Source organism: Centrocercus urophasianus, unplaced genomic scaffold (genome assembly GCF_019232065.1).
Source record: "Centrocercus urophasianus isolate 14NV4802_14NV808 unplaced genomic scaffold, USGS_Curo_1.0 seq_28, whole genome shotgun sequence".
In the NCBI taxonomy this organism is placed as follows: domain Eukaryota; kingdom Metazoa; phylum Chordata; class Aves; order Galliformes; family Phasianidae; genus Centrocercus; species Centrocercus urophasianus.
Window position 1 is genome coordinate 5,466,725 of NW_024884844.1, and position 16,964 is coordinate 5,483,688.

At 42.6% G+C, this 16,964-nt stretch overlaps 1 protein-coding gene across 8 annotated transcripts in view; it reads left to right on the top strand.

Moving 5' to 3' along the window:
* The window catches only part of KALRN (kalirin RhoGEF kinase), a 447,237-nt gene that overhangs the window by 354,618 nt on the left and 75,655 nt on the right, over nucleotides 1–16,964 (top strand). For 6 of the 8 annotated variants that reach the window (XM_042827277.1, XM_042827280.1, XM_042827273.1 and 3 more), the window contains 2 exons: nucleotides 9,205–9,234; nucleotides 10,719–10,965. In XM_042827277.1, coding sequence (XP_042683211.1) covers nucleotides 9,205–9,234; nucleotides 10,719–10,965 — 277 coding nt within the window. Of the gene's footprint in view, nucleotides 1–9,204; nucleotides 9,235–10,691; nucleotides 10,966–16,964 lie in introns of those variants that run through there. The other 2 variants (XM_042827275.1, XM_042827279.1) reach the window with 2 other exon arrangements.

Genomic DNA, 16,964 nt, shown 5'->3' on the forward strand with positions numbered 1-16,964 from the left:
AAAATTTCATATCATATAGTTTTAAGAGAAAAAAAGCCTATGATGTGAATAATGATTCAGATTACATTGGGTTGCACACTGGAATTAAAGTTGAGAAGAAGCAAGTCATAGAATGACATCAGGTGATCAGAAAAGGAAAATGGAGGCAGGCTATGTAAATGACAATTACTACTCAAATAGAAACCAAATGTATGTAGCCAGAACTTTGTGGAAATCTTTGCAAGACAGACCAATCCAGGATTGTAAATTTTCCAAATAGCCAAGGAATTAAAGTAAGTGTTTAGCTGGTAACCCATGGCATCCTAATAGGGATGGATGATGGAAAAGAGCTGCCAAGTTCCAAGGAGGTAGAATAAAGCTCAGTGGTAATCTTTATGTTTCTGAAGAAAAGATCAAATTGCCTTTCCTATGAGCAAAATAAGGTTTATTTAGATTAGTATTATTGTCATTACAGTGAGAATGTGTAAGTACTCCAGAAGTGCCTACAAATAACTGTAAAGCACTTTGGCTTCAGTTTGGAAAATGCTGAATATTCCTCTATAATTTTTTTTCCTACTCTGTTCCAGCTGTTTCAGAGGTAACAGCCAGACAGATATGGTTATTTCTAGTGATCTGAAGTCACCGTAGTATCATTTAACATTATTTGAGCACTTTGGCTGGAAGTTGAGAAGAAGGCTTTACAGACATTCTTGACATAAGACTCAGAGGTCTTACTACCACTAATAGGTAACTGAAGCATGGCAAAATGTAGGGTTTCGTTTTGGAGATGCTCTTTTTGCCCTTGTCGTTGTTACCAATGAGATATGAGCAGGTTGTCTAGAATGAAATTGCCATTTGATGAATTAGACTTTTCAGATTCTCTCTTTTTTATTTTTATTTTTATTTTTATTTTATTTTATTTTATTTTATTTTTTTTTTCTATGAATCTACATCTTGTGAATATCTTTGATATAAAAAGAGGCATATTCATCTATTGGCATTGGGGTCAACCCAGACGTTAGTTACAGGACAATATGGAGCAATGTGATAAAGAAATACTTTTTTGCTGGAGGGATAGATGAAGAATCAGAAAGGAGAGAAGGAAACAGAGCATACTGTGATAAATTATGTACATGTTCTTAATAGGGTCACTACTCACTAAGGCCTTGTGTGTGAGTTCTGAGAATGAAAGAAGGATGTTTTACGTTGTGCTTTCATCATTTTCTTCTGGAAATTTATCATTGAAAGAGCCACCAGTTCATTATTACAGCATTTTAAGTGGTAATGCCACAGCAAAATCATGTTTCTTGCAGGGAAGTCTAAGTTCATTCTCTTAGTTCAAGCATGTTTTCCCTCCATTTAGGACTCATTCTGGCGACCAGAGCATTTCAGCCGTTACTTCTTTAGGTTGGATAGGGGTTAATGAGGTTTGGGCAGACAGTTCTGCTACTGTATTGCCTTGGATTGAGGAAATTGCTTACTTATTATTTATCATTATCATTCTTGTCCAAAATGTGCTCATGTTTTATGAAAGGAAACAGATGCTTATGCCAAGAATCTTACAGCATAGATGAAGAAATAATGAATTAGTGAAACGGAATTTATTAAGAGAACATAATTTTATGACTGGAAGATATTCAGCCAAGGAAGTGTCTTGCTGACTATTCAGTTTAAGTGGTTTCAATTAATATAATGTTAATAGCGTGCACACGTGTATCCACAGGCTGTGGATTCAAAGAGTAAGAGTATATGGAATTTAAGAAAGGCACGGCAGAATTTTATTGTTTATTTCTGTGCTTCAGAGTGCTCCAACTCTAAACTTACCTCAAAGTGAATGAGAGTGGAGTATTTGGTCTGATGTGTCTTCACTGAAAGAAACGAAGCAGGAGCTGGGATTGTGCTTATCAGCAGACCTTGTTATTCACTTAATCCTTTGATAAGTGAAAATATCAAAGTTCTTTTAGGCTCCCCTCAGTCTTTTACTTGTTTGTGCTGGACATCAATCCATATTTAGGCCTGCCTGATAATGTGAGAAGACAGCAAATGTAAATGGCAAGTCAATGAGAATTTCCTTTCAGCTGAAAGAAAGCAAGTCAGATTAACTGTCAAATCCTTTGAATCTATACTCTTGTACGCAGTAGAATTTATTTCCTTGTTAGAAACTAAAACAAAACAAAACAAAAATAGGGTGCGACCACTTTTTGTTATTGTACTTTAAAGGCGAAGAATTGTATGTGAGGAGTGTCCTCTGGGAACACTCCAGTAACTCCATAAAAGAGACTAAAACCGATAGAATTCTAAACCTGCAGCTGCAGTTCCTTTGGGAGCCACGTTGCAGCGGTACATGCAACAGCCTTTCGGTTCAAAAAGGGAAGCGCATGACTGCAGCCAGAGCCCTTTCAATGCATTTTTAGGTAAGCTGATCTGCATAAAAGCCATTGTAATCTCTTGTGCTGCTCAGGTTTTAGGCAATATTTTCGTTTCATAATACTGTTTCTGTGTCCACTGAAAACATCTGCTTAGACGTGCCAGGCTCGATCATGCACGCTCTTACACCACTTGGCAAATGAGGTCACTTCGAGTAAATAGCAGTATTATGGAGAGCAGAATGAAAGCCCCAAGATTTAACTGCTCAAACTCGAGCTGCAGCCCATCGTGATGGCTGAAAATGATGCAGCAATGCTGGAAAGGCTCTGTGGGTGCAGTGGATGAGGTGAGCAGCAGGGAGGACTCGAACACAAGTAATCACATCCTAAGAGATCTTCTTTCCACAGAACCAAGCACTGACTGAGAGCGTGAACATGCAACCCCTTTGGAAACTCTCCTGCTCAGAGTGGGTACTGCTTCATATGGCACTCATTCCTGCAATCTGTTTGCAGCAGCAGTTGTGTGTTTTTACTTGGCAATTAATGGCAACACTGAGCTGGAGTGTTTTGTTAGGGCATTAAGTAAGAGACATAAACTAAGAACATTATAAGGAACAGGCTGGGAGGGAGGAAAAGCAGCCTGTGAGGTTGCCTGCCTCTCTCCAGCTGCTGCCAGACAACTGCAACAACCTCACCCATTCAGGGGCCAGGCCTCTCAAAGCATGATTTCAATTGACCAGAAGCTTTATTAATTTTATTATGAAGTCTGCAAGGGGAAGAGGGGCATGAAGATGTACCACGCAGGGCCAGGCCTTCCCAGGGCAGCTTTGAGGGAGACACCACTCACTGCCACCATTTCTCTGGATGAATTCTCTGTAATCTTAGATCTGCCTTTGCCTCTATGGTCTATTTGACAAACCTACTGAAAATTAGTAAGAGCAACTTATCTAAATCCACCTTTGAGTTAATTTGTGGCCTAAGGCTCTGACTTATAGTAATGGGACCTAGGGACCCACAATAAAGATGAAAAATAGCAGCTATTAAATTTGTAAAAAGGAAACGACTCGGAAAAGGCAAGGGATGCCAAGCAGGCCAAGGCAGAGGGGAGTCAGACTTACAGGACCGTATGGCTCAGGCATAGTTTGAATTATCCTTTCAATTAAAGTCACTTTATATAAAACATCTGTTCTCTGAATTTAACCATTTGGACAAAAATCTTTAAATGCTTCATTGTGTTTTTGGTTTCTCTGTTCTGAGCCTTAACCATTTTGTGGAGCTAATGTCCCTGAAGGAGGAGTGTTTGTGGTTTTCTGTGATGCTATCAAGCATCAGTGCAGGCTTGTGCATTTTCCTTTGTTGAGCATGCACGTTTTCACCCACTCTCTAGCTACACAGTGTACTTGCTAGCAGGATCTTAGGAGTCGATTAATTGTTTGTTAACTAAAATCTTTGACCTCATGAGTCAAAATAGTCTGCTTTGCTCAGAGTGAGTTGGACATTAAAAAAAAAACCTCAGCAACTAGGCATTACTTCCTGATTTCAGACTATTATTGTGTTTTTATTAACCCTAGACGAGTTTAGAACATCTTGTGTAAGATGTAAGAGATGACAGGAGGAGCTTTACCTTGGGGTATTTAGGCTGTCTAACCCCCTAATCCTCTGCAACACTGGTTGCAGATGCGTTCTACTCATGCTGGCTGTTTGATTGAGGAAACACAAGTGGTATCTGTTCCATTTTGTGCTTCAAATAGGGAAGGGAATAGGATCCAGGTATCAGCTCTCTTAAGCCAAGTGCCATGAGAAAATCTGTGTCTTAAAAGGTCAAACATAGACTAATTCTGTGCTTCAGTTTGTTGGGTGAAATGGAGTCTGGCCTTCTTTATCTTCAAAAGTACTGTTTATGGTGCATGTGCTGTTCAATTTTGGCTTGCTGTAGTCTTTATTTCTGGAAAAAAAGGCTCCAGAAATAATGCAGGCAGCTCATTCAAGCTGTTCTGCACATGTCAGTATATGCTGGAGTTCCGAAGTCCAGCACAGCCAGGATACGGTCGTCTAGTAGGGATTCCAGCAAGATCTGCTGGACATAAAAGATTTGTGCTGTTTGAAACCATAACACCAGATTTCCTTTCTGTTAGCATATTTATATGTCCCAAGTGCCATCTCTGTCTCTTCTCTCTGCTGTGAAATAACATGCTGTATCTTGATTTATAGAATGCTGAGCATCCAGATGCCTCTTGTTATCTCCTTGCTGAGAGGAGTAGAGCTGGTACATGAGGGCTACAGCCTGTCACCATCAGACCTACCATGTGTCTGACTAATGGCTTAAATATAAAGAAACCTCCCGGTGAAGCTCAGGGAGCAATCCTCTTCATCTGTTCAGACAGAACAAAGGGTAGGAAGCACCATCTCCAGCTTAACTGCAGATGGGCACAGGGGCCTGAGGACCAAGAAAGACTAGGAGATGAGCCAAGTATTCTCCACCAAAGTTCTGAAATGAGCTCAATCTGGAGCAATTTTGCCAGTCACTGTGGATTATTCAAGAGCTCACCATTTCCGAAACACATTCTATCCCTGCAGAGACACCTCCATGCCAATGGAATGAAGCACTCATCAGAAGTGCCAGAGCTCTCAGCTCAGCACCCCTCTGAGGTGCAGCACTTTTACAGGTAGTAACATAGCTGTTCGCACTCCAAATAGACCCTGCTACAACACAGTGAAACTCAAGCAATTCTCTAGTACCAGAATTTCTCAAAGGCTTCTTCTGCATTTGATGTCTCTCTCCCTAACCAGCAAAAAAGAAAATCTCTATGGAATTACAGAAATTTTCACGAAGAATTCTTTGAGGGATACATTTTTTAGTGCCTGTCACCCAGCTAGAGTGACAGCTCTGGGTTTATTTCAGTGCAGACAGAATCGGCGCCTAAGTGGTCCTATTCACTTCTTGTAATCTCTTGATAAGGATGCAAATCCCATTCTTTCTCCCGCTGCTGCTCTCTCTCTCTTGAAATCTGTTGTTTATGGTGACTAAATGCTTCTATCTGAAACTGGCTGTCATCCAAAAGCAGATGGGCAGAAAGCCTACAAGCAACAGCAAACTAGCAATTTATATTAGAGCGCAGAGCAGCGCTACACAGAACGCTTTGTCTGAACGAGCAGAGCTCTGTGTTCTATTGAATATATGTAAATAACCAGCGAGTGTGCATTTCTACAATGATGCTGGCATATTTTAAAATACTTAAATATTCTCAGCAGCTCTTCTGACCCTAATAGATTCATTCTCTGTTGTTGCTTCTTTGAATGAAAATCAAATGTTGGCTTGGTATAAATAATTTCATGCCTACCTGAAATGTATTGGTTCTTACCTTCATCTTCAGATGCAGTGCACTGCTGATTCTGTGATTGTGAGTGGGAAATATATTGAAGATGAAATGGAAGCATTTGAGGAGCAGAAAAAGGAAAAAGAGATCTATATAAAGAAACGATACTATAAAGCAATCTTAAAAACAAAGTACATGAGATGATTTAGTATAGAATGGAGGTAGGCATGGTTCTTTATATTAAAATGTCTTTTTAAATAGCTTAATATTGCATGAGAGGATAGTTGTGCATTGCATACTGACAGAGCATCTTTAGCAGCTGCAAGCCCTTAGGTGGACAAATGACAGGCAGGTATGAGCAGTGCCTGCCCAGGGCAGTCATGGAGCAGCTGGCAGCACTGAAGCCCTGGCTATGCACAGCTCACAGGGACTTCCATGAGCACCACAGGTAGCCGGGTCCGCTCGGTTATGTGCCCTCACATGTGTGTCACAGTGTGGTTTATGAGCCTGTGTTACAAACTTAATACCTTAATTACAAAAAGACTAAAACTTTAATTATGGCACTGTGTCACAGAAGGGAAGATCACAAACACCAGCGTTCTGTACCCTTGGAGAAACAACCACTGAGATGCTGCTATGTTTGCTGGGGAGGCAGCTATTTATCCATTTATGCTAGCATAATCACTACAGTATCTCTATTACCAGTTCTCAGTCTGCCTGAGCTTGGACTTATGCTTCAGAATCAGTATGAAATCCACTGCAATTCGTTCATTTAAGTAGTGTTCAAAGCATCCTTCTCAAGAGACCATCTTCCAAATCCCTGCTTACCCCACCAGGGAGTTATTAATTCCCCGTTTCTTTTAAATCAAAATGGATTTAGTAGTAGTTAACATCTATTTTAGCAGGAAGGAAGGACAGCCTGTGACCTGGTAGGTCTTTTCCATCTGTAATGTGATGATAAATGTGCCTCTCATGTTCATCCTTTCCTCCCCTGGCTGCTGCTTGATGGCTAAAAACTGAACAGATGCAGCGGTGGCCTGCACACATGCTGTGACACAGGAAATATCACCACACGGTCATTCTGCACTAACTGGAGTTGCTGATCTCTGGAGCAGCCTGGATGTCCCCCCAGCAGGACATGTCCATGTCTGGGACATTTTGGTGGCTTGCACTTCACGCTCCCAAGGCTGACAAGCATTGAGCTGGGTGCTCCCAAAAGAAAAATGTCTCATGTGGATCAGGCCAAGGTTCCCATCGATGCTCAGAGTTTTGGTAGCAATGTTGTGCAGCAAATAGGGTAATTTCCAGTTGTTGAGTGGCTGGTTCCCACCTACACTGGTGACATAGAGCAGGACTCTTTCCTAGCACAGTTTGATCTGTTTTAGCACATCCTGATGAAAACATTTATGTGCTTCATGGATAATGATGCTCCCTAGACCAGGCACAAGTGATCACAAAGGATGGGAGATGGTTCGCTGGTGGCAGGCAGCAGCATGAGAACAGGCTGGGGCTTATGCTAGTGGTACACAGGACACACCACACATTCGCTGTGGACTGCTTGGAGCCCTACTGTTTCTTTCATTCAGGTTACATATTATGAAAAACTTCTTCTCAAAAAGAGTGGTCAGGCCTTGGCACAGGCTGCCCAGGGAGGTTGCTGGGGTCACCATCCCTGGAGGTGTTAAAAAACTGTGGAGATGTGACACTGAGGGATGTAGTTAGTGGACAGTATTGGTAGTAGGTGGGCAGTTGGATTAGATATCTTAGAGATCTTTTCCTACCTTAATGATTCTATGATTCTATTCAGTGGTTCTTTCTAGCATTTCGCTATTTCATTCTGCATGTCCTTTTCTTACTGATTTTCAAGCCATTGCTTTCTGTGTAATTCATTCCATTTGCACCAGTGTCAGATCTTTCAGTTTTGCCTTATGCTCTGCAAAGACCTGCTGTATCACTGTTTTTATTTTAATGTCTCGTGGATTGGCTGTGCAGCACACTGCTGTCTGGGTTTTAAATGTATTCAGCCAATAGTTTTAATGGTCGACTTTATTACAAGAATGATAATAGTGAACATAATATGTTAAAATATGAAGCCATTTACCTGTGAACTACAACTGTAAGGGCATTCTCTATTTTCTTTCTTTTTCCAAACCAAATGCAATCCATGTGAGAAAGCAGTAGCCCATCTATTGCATGCTCAGAGGAAGAGAGAAAACCGTGATATCCTTCTCTGAGATTGGGAATTTACTCTCCAAAAATAAATTAAGCCATTAATAGTTTGGGGAACACTTCATAGGTGAAAGGATTTCTGTCATTGAGAAGCAGGTGTATTTGCATTATTCCTAAATGACTGATAAACTGCGTACGTGTTAGTATAATACAGTCTTTCTAGAGAGATTTCTTTGCTGTGGGTTAATTTGGTCAGCACGTGTTCTGTGGTGTGGTGGTATAGAAGACACAGAATAGGCACAGTGAAGTCATTTGCAAAAGGAAGAAGTTTTCCTTCTGTTCTTTGTGGTCTGCACCTAAAAATCATCGGTGGGCCCCTACCTGAGCTAACTATACCTGTAAAGGGTCCCTGCATAATTCCTCATGCCGAAGTTAATGTCTTTTCCTACAAATAAATCATTTTACATACATCATTACTGCTTCAGCAGTGAGCTGGCCACAGGCTGCTAGAGGGGGGCTGATGACTTCCAGTTCTCACCATGTTAAATAGCTATTTTTAATGAGATAGGGAGAACCAGGAGCTCAGGGCTACATGGCACCTGCAGGTCATGGAACACACCTGCCTCCTCTGGGGGTACTGCTTACAGGTGCCACCCTCACTGAGTCATCCACTGTCACAGGTGTTCAGCTATTTGGGGAGGGGCTGGCAAAGGCCCCCAGGTTTGTGGTGGGCTCCAGCTCTCCTCTTATGATTTATTTTTCAAAAATCAACCTGACCATCTGAAAAAAAGGTTTTGACCGCTTCAGCGCATTCTCTGCCCTTGCGGTTGGAAGCGATGGATGGAGGGCTCCTATCTGAGCCTGCTGCTGCTTGCCCAGCTCAGCACACCGCACCTAGCGAGCCTCTGCCTGAAGCCAAGCAGAGTGAATTCCTTGCAGCTAGAGTTTGCGGTGTGATGGCAAACACGGACACCTAGTGGTACTTCAGTGCAGGGCACGGCAGTGCTTTCAGTTTGTCTCTTGGATTTTTCTTGTATCTTAAATATACCATGCCAAATCGGGTCCCATATTGGATCAGAAAGAAAAATTGTAATTCTCAAATTATCCCATAGCAAAGAAACCTTAGCAAATATTATAGCAATATCTTATTCTTCCAATAGCTGTGTGTTACAAGGAAAGCATGTCAGAGTGTGCCAAATTGATCTCTTGTATGTTCCATCAGCTCACTGAGCTCTTTCTGCAAGGATTAGTGGTAGCACGCTGTCTGAATGGCCTCCAACAGCTGCCATGGTTTGTTTGGTTTGGTTGATTTTTTTCTATCTATTACAAATAATCTTTCAGAGAATTATTTCCTTCTTCTTCCCCCAATCTAGCATTTCGTCTACGGCAGAGACACAGGACAGGTGAGAACCAGTCCTTGTCCACTGACCCCTTTCTGTAATTGTATATATTGGAACTGTGAACGGGATTTCTTTCATGCCTGTCTCATGAGACACACAAACCACAATGCCATTGAGTGGGGAGAGTGCTGTTACCATGGGAGTGTGCATTTGAGACTGCCTGGCCCGCAGAAAGGGATTTTGAGGTTGCACAGCTCTACAGTGATGTCTGTAGAAATGGGTTTGCAAGGGGCTCACCCATTCCAGCTGATGAGTAGATCCCACTTCTCATTGAGTTCTCATAGATATTAGGCATTGTACAACATTTCTCTCAGCTCAGTTGGATTTGCAAGTGGTTTATTTAAAAACATTTTATAATGCGCCTGTCCTTAGCTTTGTATCCCAGGACAGTGAGGTTCATGATATTACAGGATTTTGAATCAGCTTGGTTGCTGCTCAATACCTTTCGAATCAGTGAGCTAATTCAATCAAATTTTATACTGGAATAAGGAGCTCAAAGGATCCTGCATGTTCCAGGAAGCAGGCAGCATGTGGAGATGGACCTAGACAAGGGCCCCTAATGATGGGCAGGTAGAAAGCAATCCAGATTTGTGCTCACACCTGTTTAGACACCTGCAAATCCAACCCTGAGATCCAAATCTGTAAGAAAACAAGCTTTGTTAGCTATGCTGCCTGTGCAGTCACTTTTTCTGCTTTGTTCTGCTGTATACACAAATGCTTCTATCCAGTCTTGGGTTATATAGAGATCAAGGTTAAACAGAGACCAGTATTGTTCCTTGCATATCACAGGGTGTGAGACTGAAGGAAAGCAGCAGGTTGCCAGCACTCAGTACGGATGTAAAACGATACATTTATTCTTAGATACAAATCCTGGAAGTCAGCATATAATCAGTCACTCTACGTTTATATATTTACACCTCTGTTTTCCATCAGACAGCGTGGGAGGAGCTATTCTGATCTGCCCCATCAGGATTCCCTAATCTCCCAAAAGGACCTTAGAACAAGTTTGGGAAGAAGAGGGCAATGTTTTTTGTCTTGCAAAATGTAGCAGCTGTATCCTCACTGCGTGGTGGCATGTGGGAATGTATCTATCTGGCTTGTGCTGTAAGAGGGAGCTGGATTTGTTCTGCCATGAGGCATAGTGCCAAAGCTGTTGGCTGGGCTAGTGCCAGACTAGAAAGGAACCCCACAAACTAAGCAAGGTTTGTGATGGGCACCCCCAGCTAGAAAATTGTGGCATTCAAGAGGCCACGGGGTGGGTAACTTTGATTTCTTACTCAAGCCCAACAGAATGAGTAAGAAGGAAAGGAAACAAGGGTCACAACTTGTTGAACTTTGGCAAAAGAAATGATTAACTTGGCTTCTAAGGAGCACAAAGCCTGCCTTTGCCAGTGTAAATATGATGCAAAGATGATTGCTTTCATTCTGCCCTAACTCCTATTCCTACTCTTTTTTTTTTTTTTTTTTTTTCCCTTGAACCTGGGCAGTTGTCTGGAGGGTGTGAACTAACCGTGGTGCTCCAGGACTTCACGGCGGGACACAGCAGTGAGCTGAGCATTCAGGTGGGGCAGACGGTGGAGCTGCTGGAAAGGCCGAGTGAAAGGCCAGGCTGGTGCTTGGTGCGGACCACGGAGCGGAGCCCACCGCAGGAAGGTCTGGTCCCCAGCAGCGCTCTCTGCATTTCCCATTCCCGTAGCAGCGTGGAGATGGATTGCTTCTTCCCTTCAGGAAAAGGTAGGCAACAGCCTGACAGGTGTTTTCGGATTGTTTTGGATTTCCCCTTTTGTATCATGTAAGCTGCTTGGGCTGCTTTGGCAGTCGATGTGGGCAAAGGACTGTGTAGTCATGAGTGAGTTTTGTTACTGGGTCTCTGTGAGTCAGCTCAGCACCAGCCCAGCTCCATCCCATGAATCAATGTTTGTATGTCTGTATCCTTTGCTGTGTGGCAGTTGTTACTGTGTTGAGCTGCAGGATAAAAATAAGACGCAAGGATTGCTTTCAGAGCCTAAAAGTTGAGATGGAGGGGAAAAAAAAGCCAACGAGGAGGGAAAAGAACGCTGTGTATACACACAGCATGCCCTAAGTTGTGAACATGTTATTTTATGAATTCCACAGTGCATATTCATGCATGGTCTTTTACTATATCCCCACTGTCCACCTATGATTGCAAACAAGCCGCCAGGTTGACAGGTGAACTGGAGATGTGAGTGTACTGGTACAAGAGGCAAAGAAGGTGTTGCAATCAGAGTGTGACAAAACATGCATCACCCTGAGAGGCTGGGCCTTGACGTCAGTTTGCATGGAAATGACCTGCACTTTCCTACAAACACCTGCTCTGAGTGGTGAAAAATTGTTTGTCTCTGATGATGTCTGTGGCCTATTCAGTTGGTGTCATGGTCTGAGTGTTGTGTGTTTCATGCATCACATCTGTGCAGCCAGATGCAGGAGGTGCCCCCTATTGCTGGAGTGGGACCTGCTCCATTCAGGGTGGGCAAAGCATGTCCCTTTAGGGCTATGTTCCTGTCACAATTAGGGCAAGGGGAATGGCTCCTAACATCCCGCTCCCTGGCTCAAACGTGCAGCCTCATCTGCCTTTATAAAGTTGTTTATTTTTTCCCTCTGCATTAGGGGAAGTAGAACTTGATCCTTCTTCGTTTGGATAAGTTAAGCTTGGTGGTTTTGATTGTTTTGAGAAAAAGCACTGAAATCGTGCTCTCAGTTCCCTGCAGGCAGGGAGCAGGGAACAAACAGGGCACTGTAAAGGGCCTAGAGTCATTTTGCCTTAAAAAACACAGGAGGGAAATGCGGACTGTCCCCACTGCCTGAGGTGCAAACTCCAGCATGTCCATGTCACGCAGACCTGCCACACCTGGAGCCTGTCCTGGCCACTGCCTTCTCCAAAGGCCATGCAGAGCTCTGGGAACCGCAGCCACACCTCCCTGTGGATTACAGCCGTGAGTAAACGGGTAAAGCCGAAATTCAGTCTGGCAGAGCAGGCAGAGCCCAGCGTGGCATGACTCACAGGAAGCACAGGAACACAGTCTGCTGGGTGCGGGCCATGGCATTAGGATACTGAAGGACACTGTGAAGGGCCACATGGCATGGTGCACAGGGAAGCTGGCGGTCCCGAAGAGGATGGAGACAGAGTGGTGTGGGCATTGGGCTGCCTGAGCACAGCACAGCCAGGCTGCAGGGCATGTCATCCCTCTAGCCTGGCTGAGCTGGCCTGCATGCTCTTCCTGGCAGGTGCAGTCAGTCTGGGGCTGGTCCAGCCATGTGTTCATGGCCTTTACTTCCTCTCATCTCCTTGCCCTGAAGCCTCCATTTTCTTCCTGCACATACCAAACCTGGATTGGGGAGCTTCAGCGCTAATGCGATCTCCAGAAGTGCCGCTAGAAATTATAAAAATAACTGTCCAGCTCACAGTTTTGGCTGGAGTACAGCAAATAGGTTCTTCTGGGTCTAATCAGCTGTCCCTCCATAAGGAGAACAGGAAATTGTTTAAACTGAATAAACAGATGCTTGAAATAAAGAAAGGGGAGTAAGTGTAAAGGGGGAAATGCACTAGCCTCTGGAGCCTGCCAGTCTCATGAGGTGCTGCAAGGATTAGCATCATACGTGGCTATTAAGACTTGTGTCCATCTCTGTTTCCAGTATCTTTCAGTATGGTTTGGATTATGAACCCTTCCTTATGAAACCCCCTCTAAATTTCCAAAATGTGTGGCCTCTCTCTACAATGCAGGGCAAAGGCTGACACATCTTATGTGAACACCAAGATGTCTTCTGACATCTGTTTCAAATACATAAAGATATACAGCTGTGGAATATGTTGGATTTTGCTTGCAGCTACCAAGGCATACAATTCTTTGCTTTAAAAACACTGCAGCTATGAGAGTAGAAAATATCTGTACTTAAAACGTAAATGGTAAAATTTGCCAGCTTTGATGTAAGCATATGGAGTTTTGACAAATATTTTAAAATAGTTGCATCTTCTTGGTGCAAAATGATAAACTGCTGTTTTGTCCTAAGTAAATTACTGTGAACTATAAACATAAAACAGACTTGTGAACATAGACTAACCGAAGGTACCTACCATCCCTAAAATGAAACCGAAAAGAAGCACCTGAACCATCAACACCTGAACAGAATGCTATCCATGAAAGCCACTGGAAATACAAAATCAAAGTTCACTTCTGAACGTGTGGTCTGGTTCTCTTCCTATTTATTTATTTTTTACACTATTTCTTTAAAAATAGTTACATAAAATATTACAAAAGAAAAAAAGTTGGTGCAAATGTAAGAGAACAAACCCCAAATAGAACACTTCCTATGTTTCATAATGAAGTATCTGCAGATTTCTCATGCAGTTGTTCAGTGAAAGTGCAGAGATGTCAAGGATCAGTCTCCCAGCCTTCTGTCCTACTTCTGGCTGTGTTCCTATAGAGGATACACACTTAGTTTTTTCATGACTTTACAGCTCAGAGCCCCATAGAGCCCTGCCTGTTCTTGCTTTCCAGTGATCTGACAGTGTTTGCAATTACCCTCTGTAAAAGGGCAAACAGGTTTCTGGGATTCACCTTACATAAATATTTTATGGATGACTGAATAAAAAGAACTGTTCTGCAGGCTCTGTTACTGTATTTGAAAATTTATATGTATTTTTTCATTACTGGCATTCCCTTGTAAGGAAAAAGAAAGACCTGTGGCACTAGGAATGAAGCTCTGTTTGAACTGTCTCATGGGGCTAATTACAGGAAAACTGTGACTTCTATTCCTGTCTCTTTTACTCTATAATTGAGCTCTAAGGTATTAAACTATAAATTTCAAATTAAGAGAGAAATCTGCATGGATGGAAAGCAACCTAATGACCTAGTCAATATTCATTAAGCACACTGGCATGTTCCTGTTATCAACCTACTACCTTCAACTGAGTGATTCCATATTTGTACTTGGCCTATGAAACCTTTAGATGAAACCTTGATCTTAGAGCTCTTGTCCACTCGCTCAGCATTTTTGCTGTAAAATCAAAGTCCCAGTGTAATTCAAATGCTAGTTCTTACAGAAATTTTAAACAATTCCCATCACCAAAGAAAAAAAGAAGGTATTAAAACAGTAGGGCTTTATGGGACTAGGTTTAGGCTGATGATATTAGAAGGGACCCCACTCAGGGCCCCAAACTAGATCCTGCCTGTGGGATCCTTGTGTCTGGTCCATCTCTCTGGAGGAGGTGAGGAACATATTTTAAGATGCTGCACAGGCAGATGGCCACTTAACAGTGGGGCTTTGGTGGCAGTGGTGAGTCCTTGCAACAGCAAATAGGAACATAGGCCTCACAAGGTGTCTTGTGAGGTGAGCAACTTCCCAGCTAGATCCTGTTGGCCTGAGTGCATCAGCTGTGATACCATTAGACTTTGGGCAGGAGGGACAGTGGCTTGGGTGCTGCTCAGGGGGCAGGCTCTACATTCAGAGAGCCCATATGATTCCATGGCCAGAGAGAGCCTGCGGCTGGTGGGGGTGATTGCAGGCTGGGCTGTAAAAGAAAGAAGCAGAGGAAGGATGAATAAAGTCCATAAAGTCCTGTGAGAAGAATAGCATTGATGAAAATGAAGTTAACCTGAAACCTGCATTTTTGTGACCATTCCTTGTGGGAAAGAGCAGATGAATAAATAGATTAGCATGCAGAGCCAGTGAGGCTAATGTGGTTCTTGTTGAGGTTGTAAGTCTCTTTTCTCCAGACCTTGACCTCAGAAAATAACTACATAGGAAAAAAACATAATTGTTTCTTCCCATGTCTTGGTTTTTAGGAACATCTTGAATTTCAGTGGGGAAAAAGAGCCTGGGCTGAGTTTATTATGTCCGTGTTCCTGTGGAGTATTAAATTGTGATCTGCATTGGCTCATGCACTTTTTCTTTTGTGTTTTAAAGAATCTTTGTTGCAAAACATATTCTATAGTAATGATTCCTGATTTCTTGGGAGCGCTGTGTGAGGACACAGAAGTTTTAGTGCACTACGTTAAACCTTCAGTTGTTGTTGTGGCTGAGAAATTGTTTTTGCTTTTGAAAGCCTTAATTAAGAGCAGTTGATTAAACTGTTTGCAAGGCTTCAAACTAAAGGAAACATTTTATTAGTTAGTAGTTGATTTAACTGGCATGTAAACCGGGGTTTTCATTAAACAAGCAATCTTCAGGTTCCCAGTGTCAATATAAATATGCAATATTTAAATAATATAAAAAAAACCAAAACAAAACAGATTCTTGCCTCTGTTGCTATTACTGTTCCACCAGGGATGTTCAAGGTCACAATTTCATTGTATAGTCGTTCAGGAGAGGTCACATGAACCTCACCTGTTGGCTTTTGATGCCGCGTGGTATTCTTGCTTACAAGTTCAGGACACGGTTTATGTAGAACAATCCCATCAAGAGAGCTCTTACTGCATTTTCATTCCTTTTCAATTATGGTAGAACCACTGGTAATCAGTCAGCTAATCAGCATGGTGTAACACAGCAGCCCTCTATGGGCCAGCACCACATGCTGCCAGGACCCAGCTTCGAACTACTGCTCTACCACAATATACCTGGAAAAAATAATAATTCTAAGACAGAGATGAGTGTGACTCCGTGCTGCTGTGAAAGGAATGGAAATAGAAGGATGGGAGTACTCCAAACTGCTTTGCTATTTCAATCAGGTTGCCTTTATGTTTTGTTGTTTGTTTTCTTTTTCTTTCCTATGTCTTCCACTTCTTTCCAAGAAGAATGGCTGTTTGGCTTCACTTTCATGCATGTTTACAGCTTCTTCCCCCAAATTTGCTCCTTTCTCCCTTAGTGGGCAATGGCTGCTCAGCTGCTGGAAAGGTTGGTGAAAGCTCACTCCCATATCTACTATTATCTTTTGATCCTTGGATTCCGTACTTTCTCCTACCTCATAGTCATCCCATGGAAGAAGTCAGATGCCTATAAAGTATCCATTCTTAACACTTTCTCCTGGACTCCATTATCCAGCTTGTGAGGGGTCTGGAGCACAAGCCTTGTGAGGAGCCGCTGAGGGAACTGGGATTATTTAGTCAGGAGAAGAGAAGGCTCAGGGGACACCTTATAGCTCTCTACAACTGCTTGAATGGAGATTGTGGTGAGGTTGGCTTCTTTTCCCATATAACTAATGATAGGACTGGAGGGAACAGCCTCCAGTTCTACCAGAAAAGATTCAGGTTGGACATTAGGAAAAACTTCTTCGAAGGAGTGATCGGGCACTGGAATGGGCTGCCCAGGGAGGTGGTGGAGTCACCAACCCTGAAGGTGTTCAAGAAATGTTTAGATGTTGTACTGAGCGACGTGGTTTAGTGGGGAAATATTGGTGATAGGTGGAAGGTTGGACTGGATTGTCTTGGAGATTTTTTCCAACCTTGGTGATTCTGCGATTCTATAATTCCATTATTCTAGCTCCAAAATAATAAAAAATGAGCAAGTATTTAAATACCATTGCAATGTGGGTGATGAAATGTGGGTTTTGTTGCTTTTAAGAGGTAGACCAAGAGAAGTTTGAGAGAATGAGTGAATAGGAACATTCATATTGCTATGACTGTAGTTCTGCCAGAATTTTTACCTGTATATTAGTACACCATATACAACTCCACAGGGAGTCTCAGCAACTGCAAGCCATGGAGGCAGGTCGTATTCAGGCTGTTGGAGCCATGATCTGATGGTGTGTGTGTTTGAGTGACATAGTGTCTTCATTT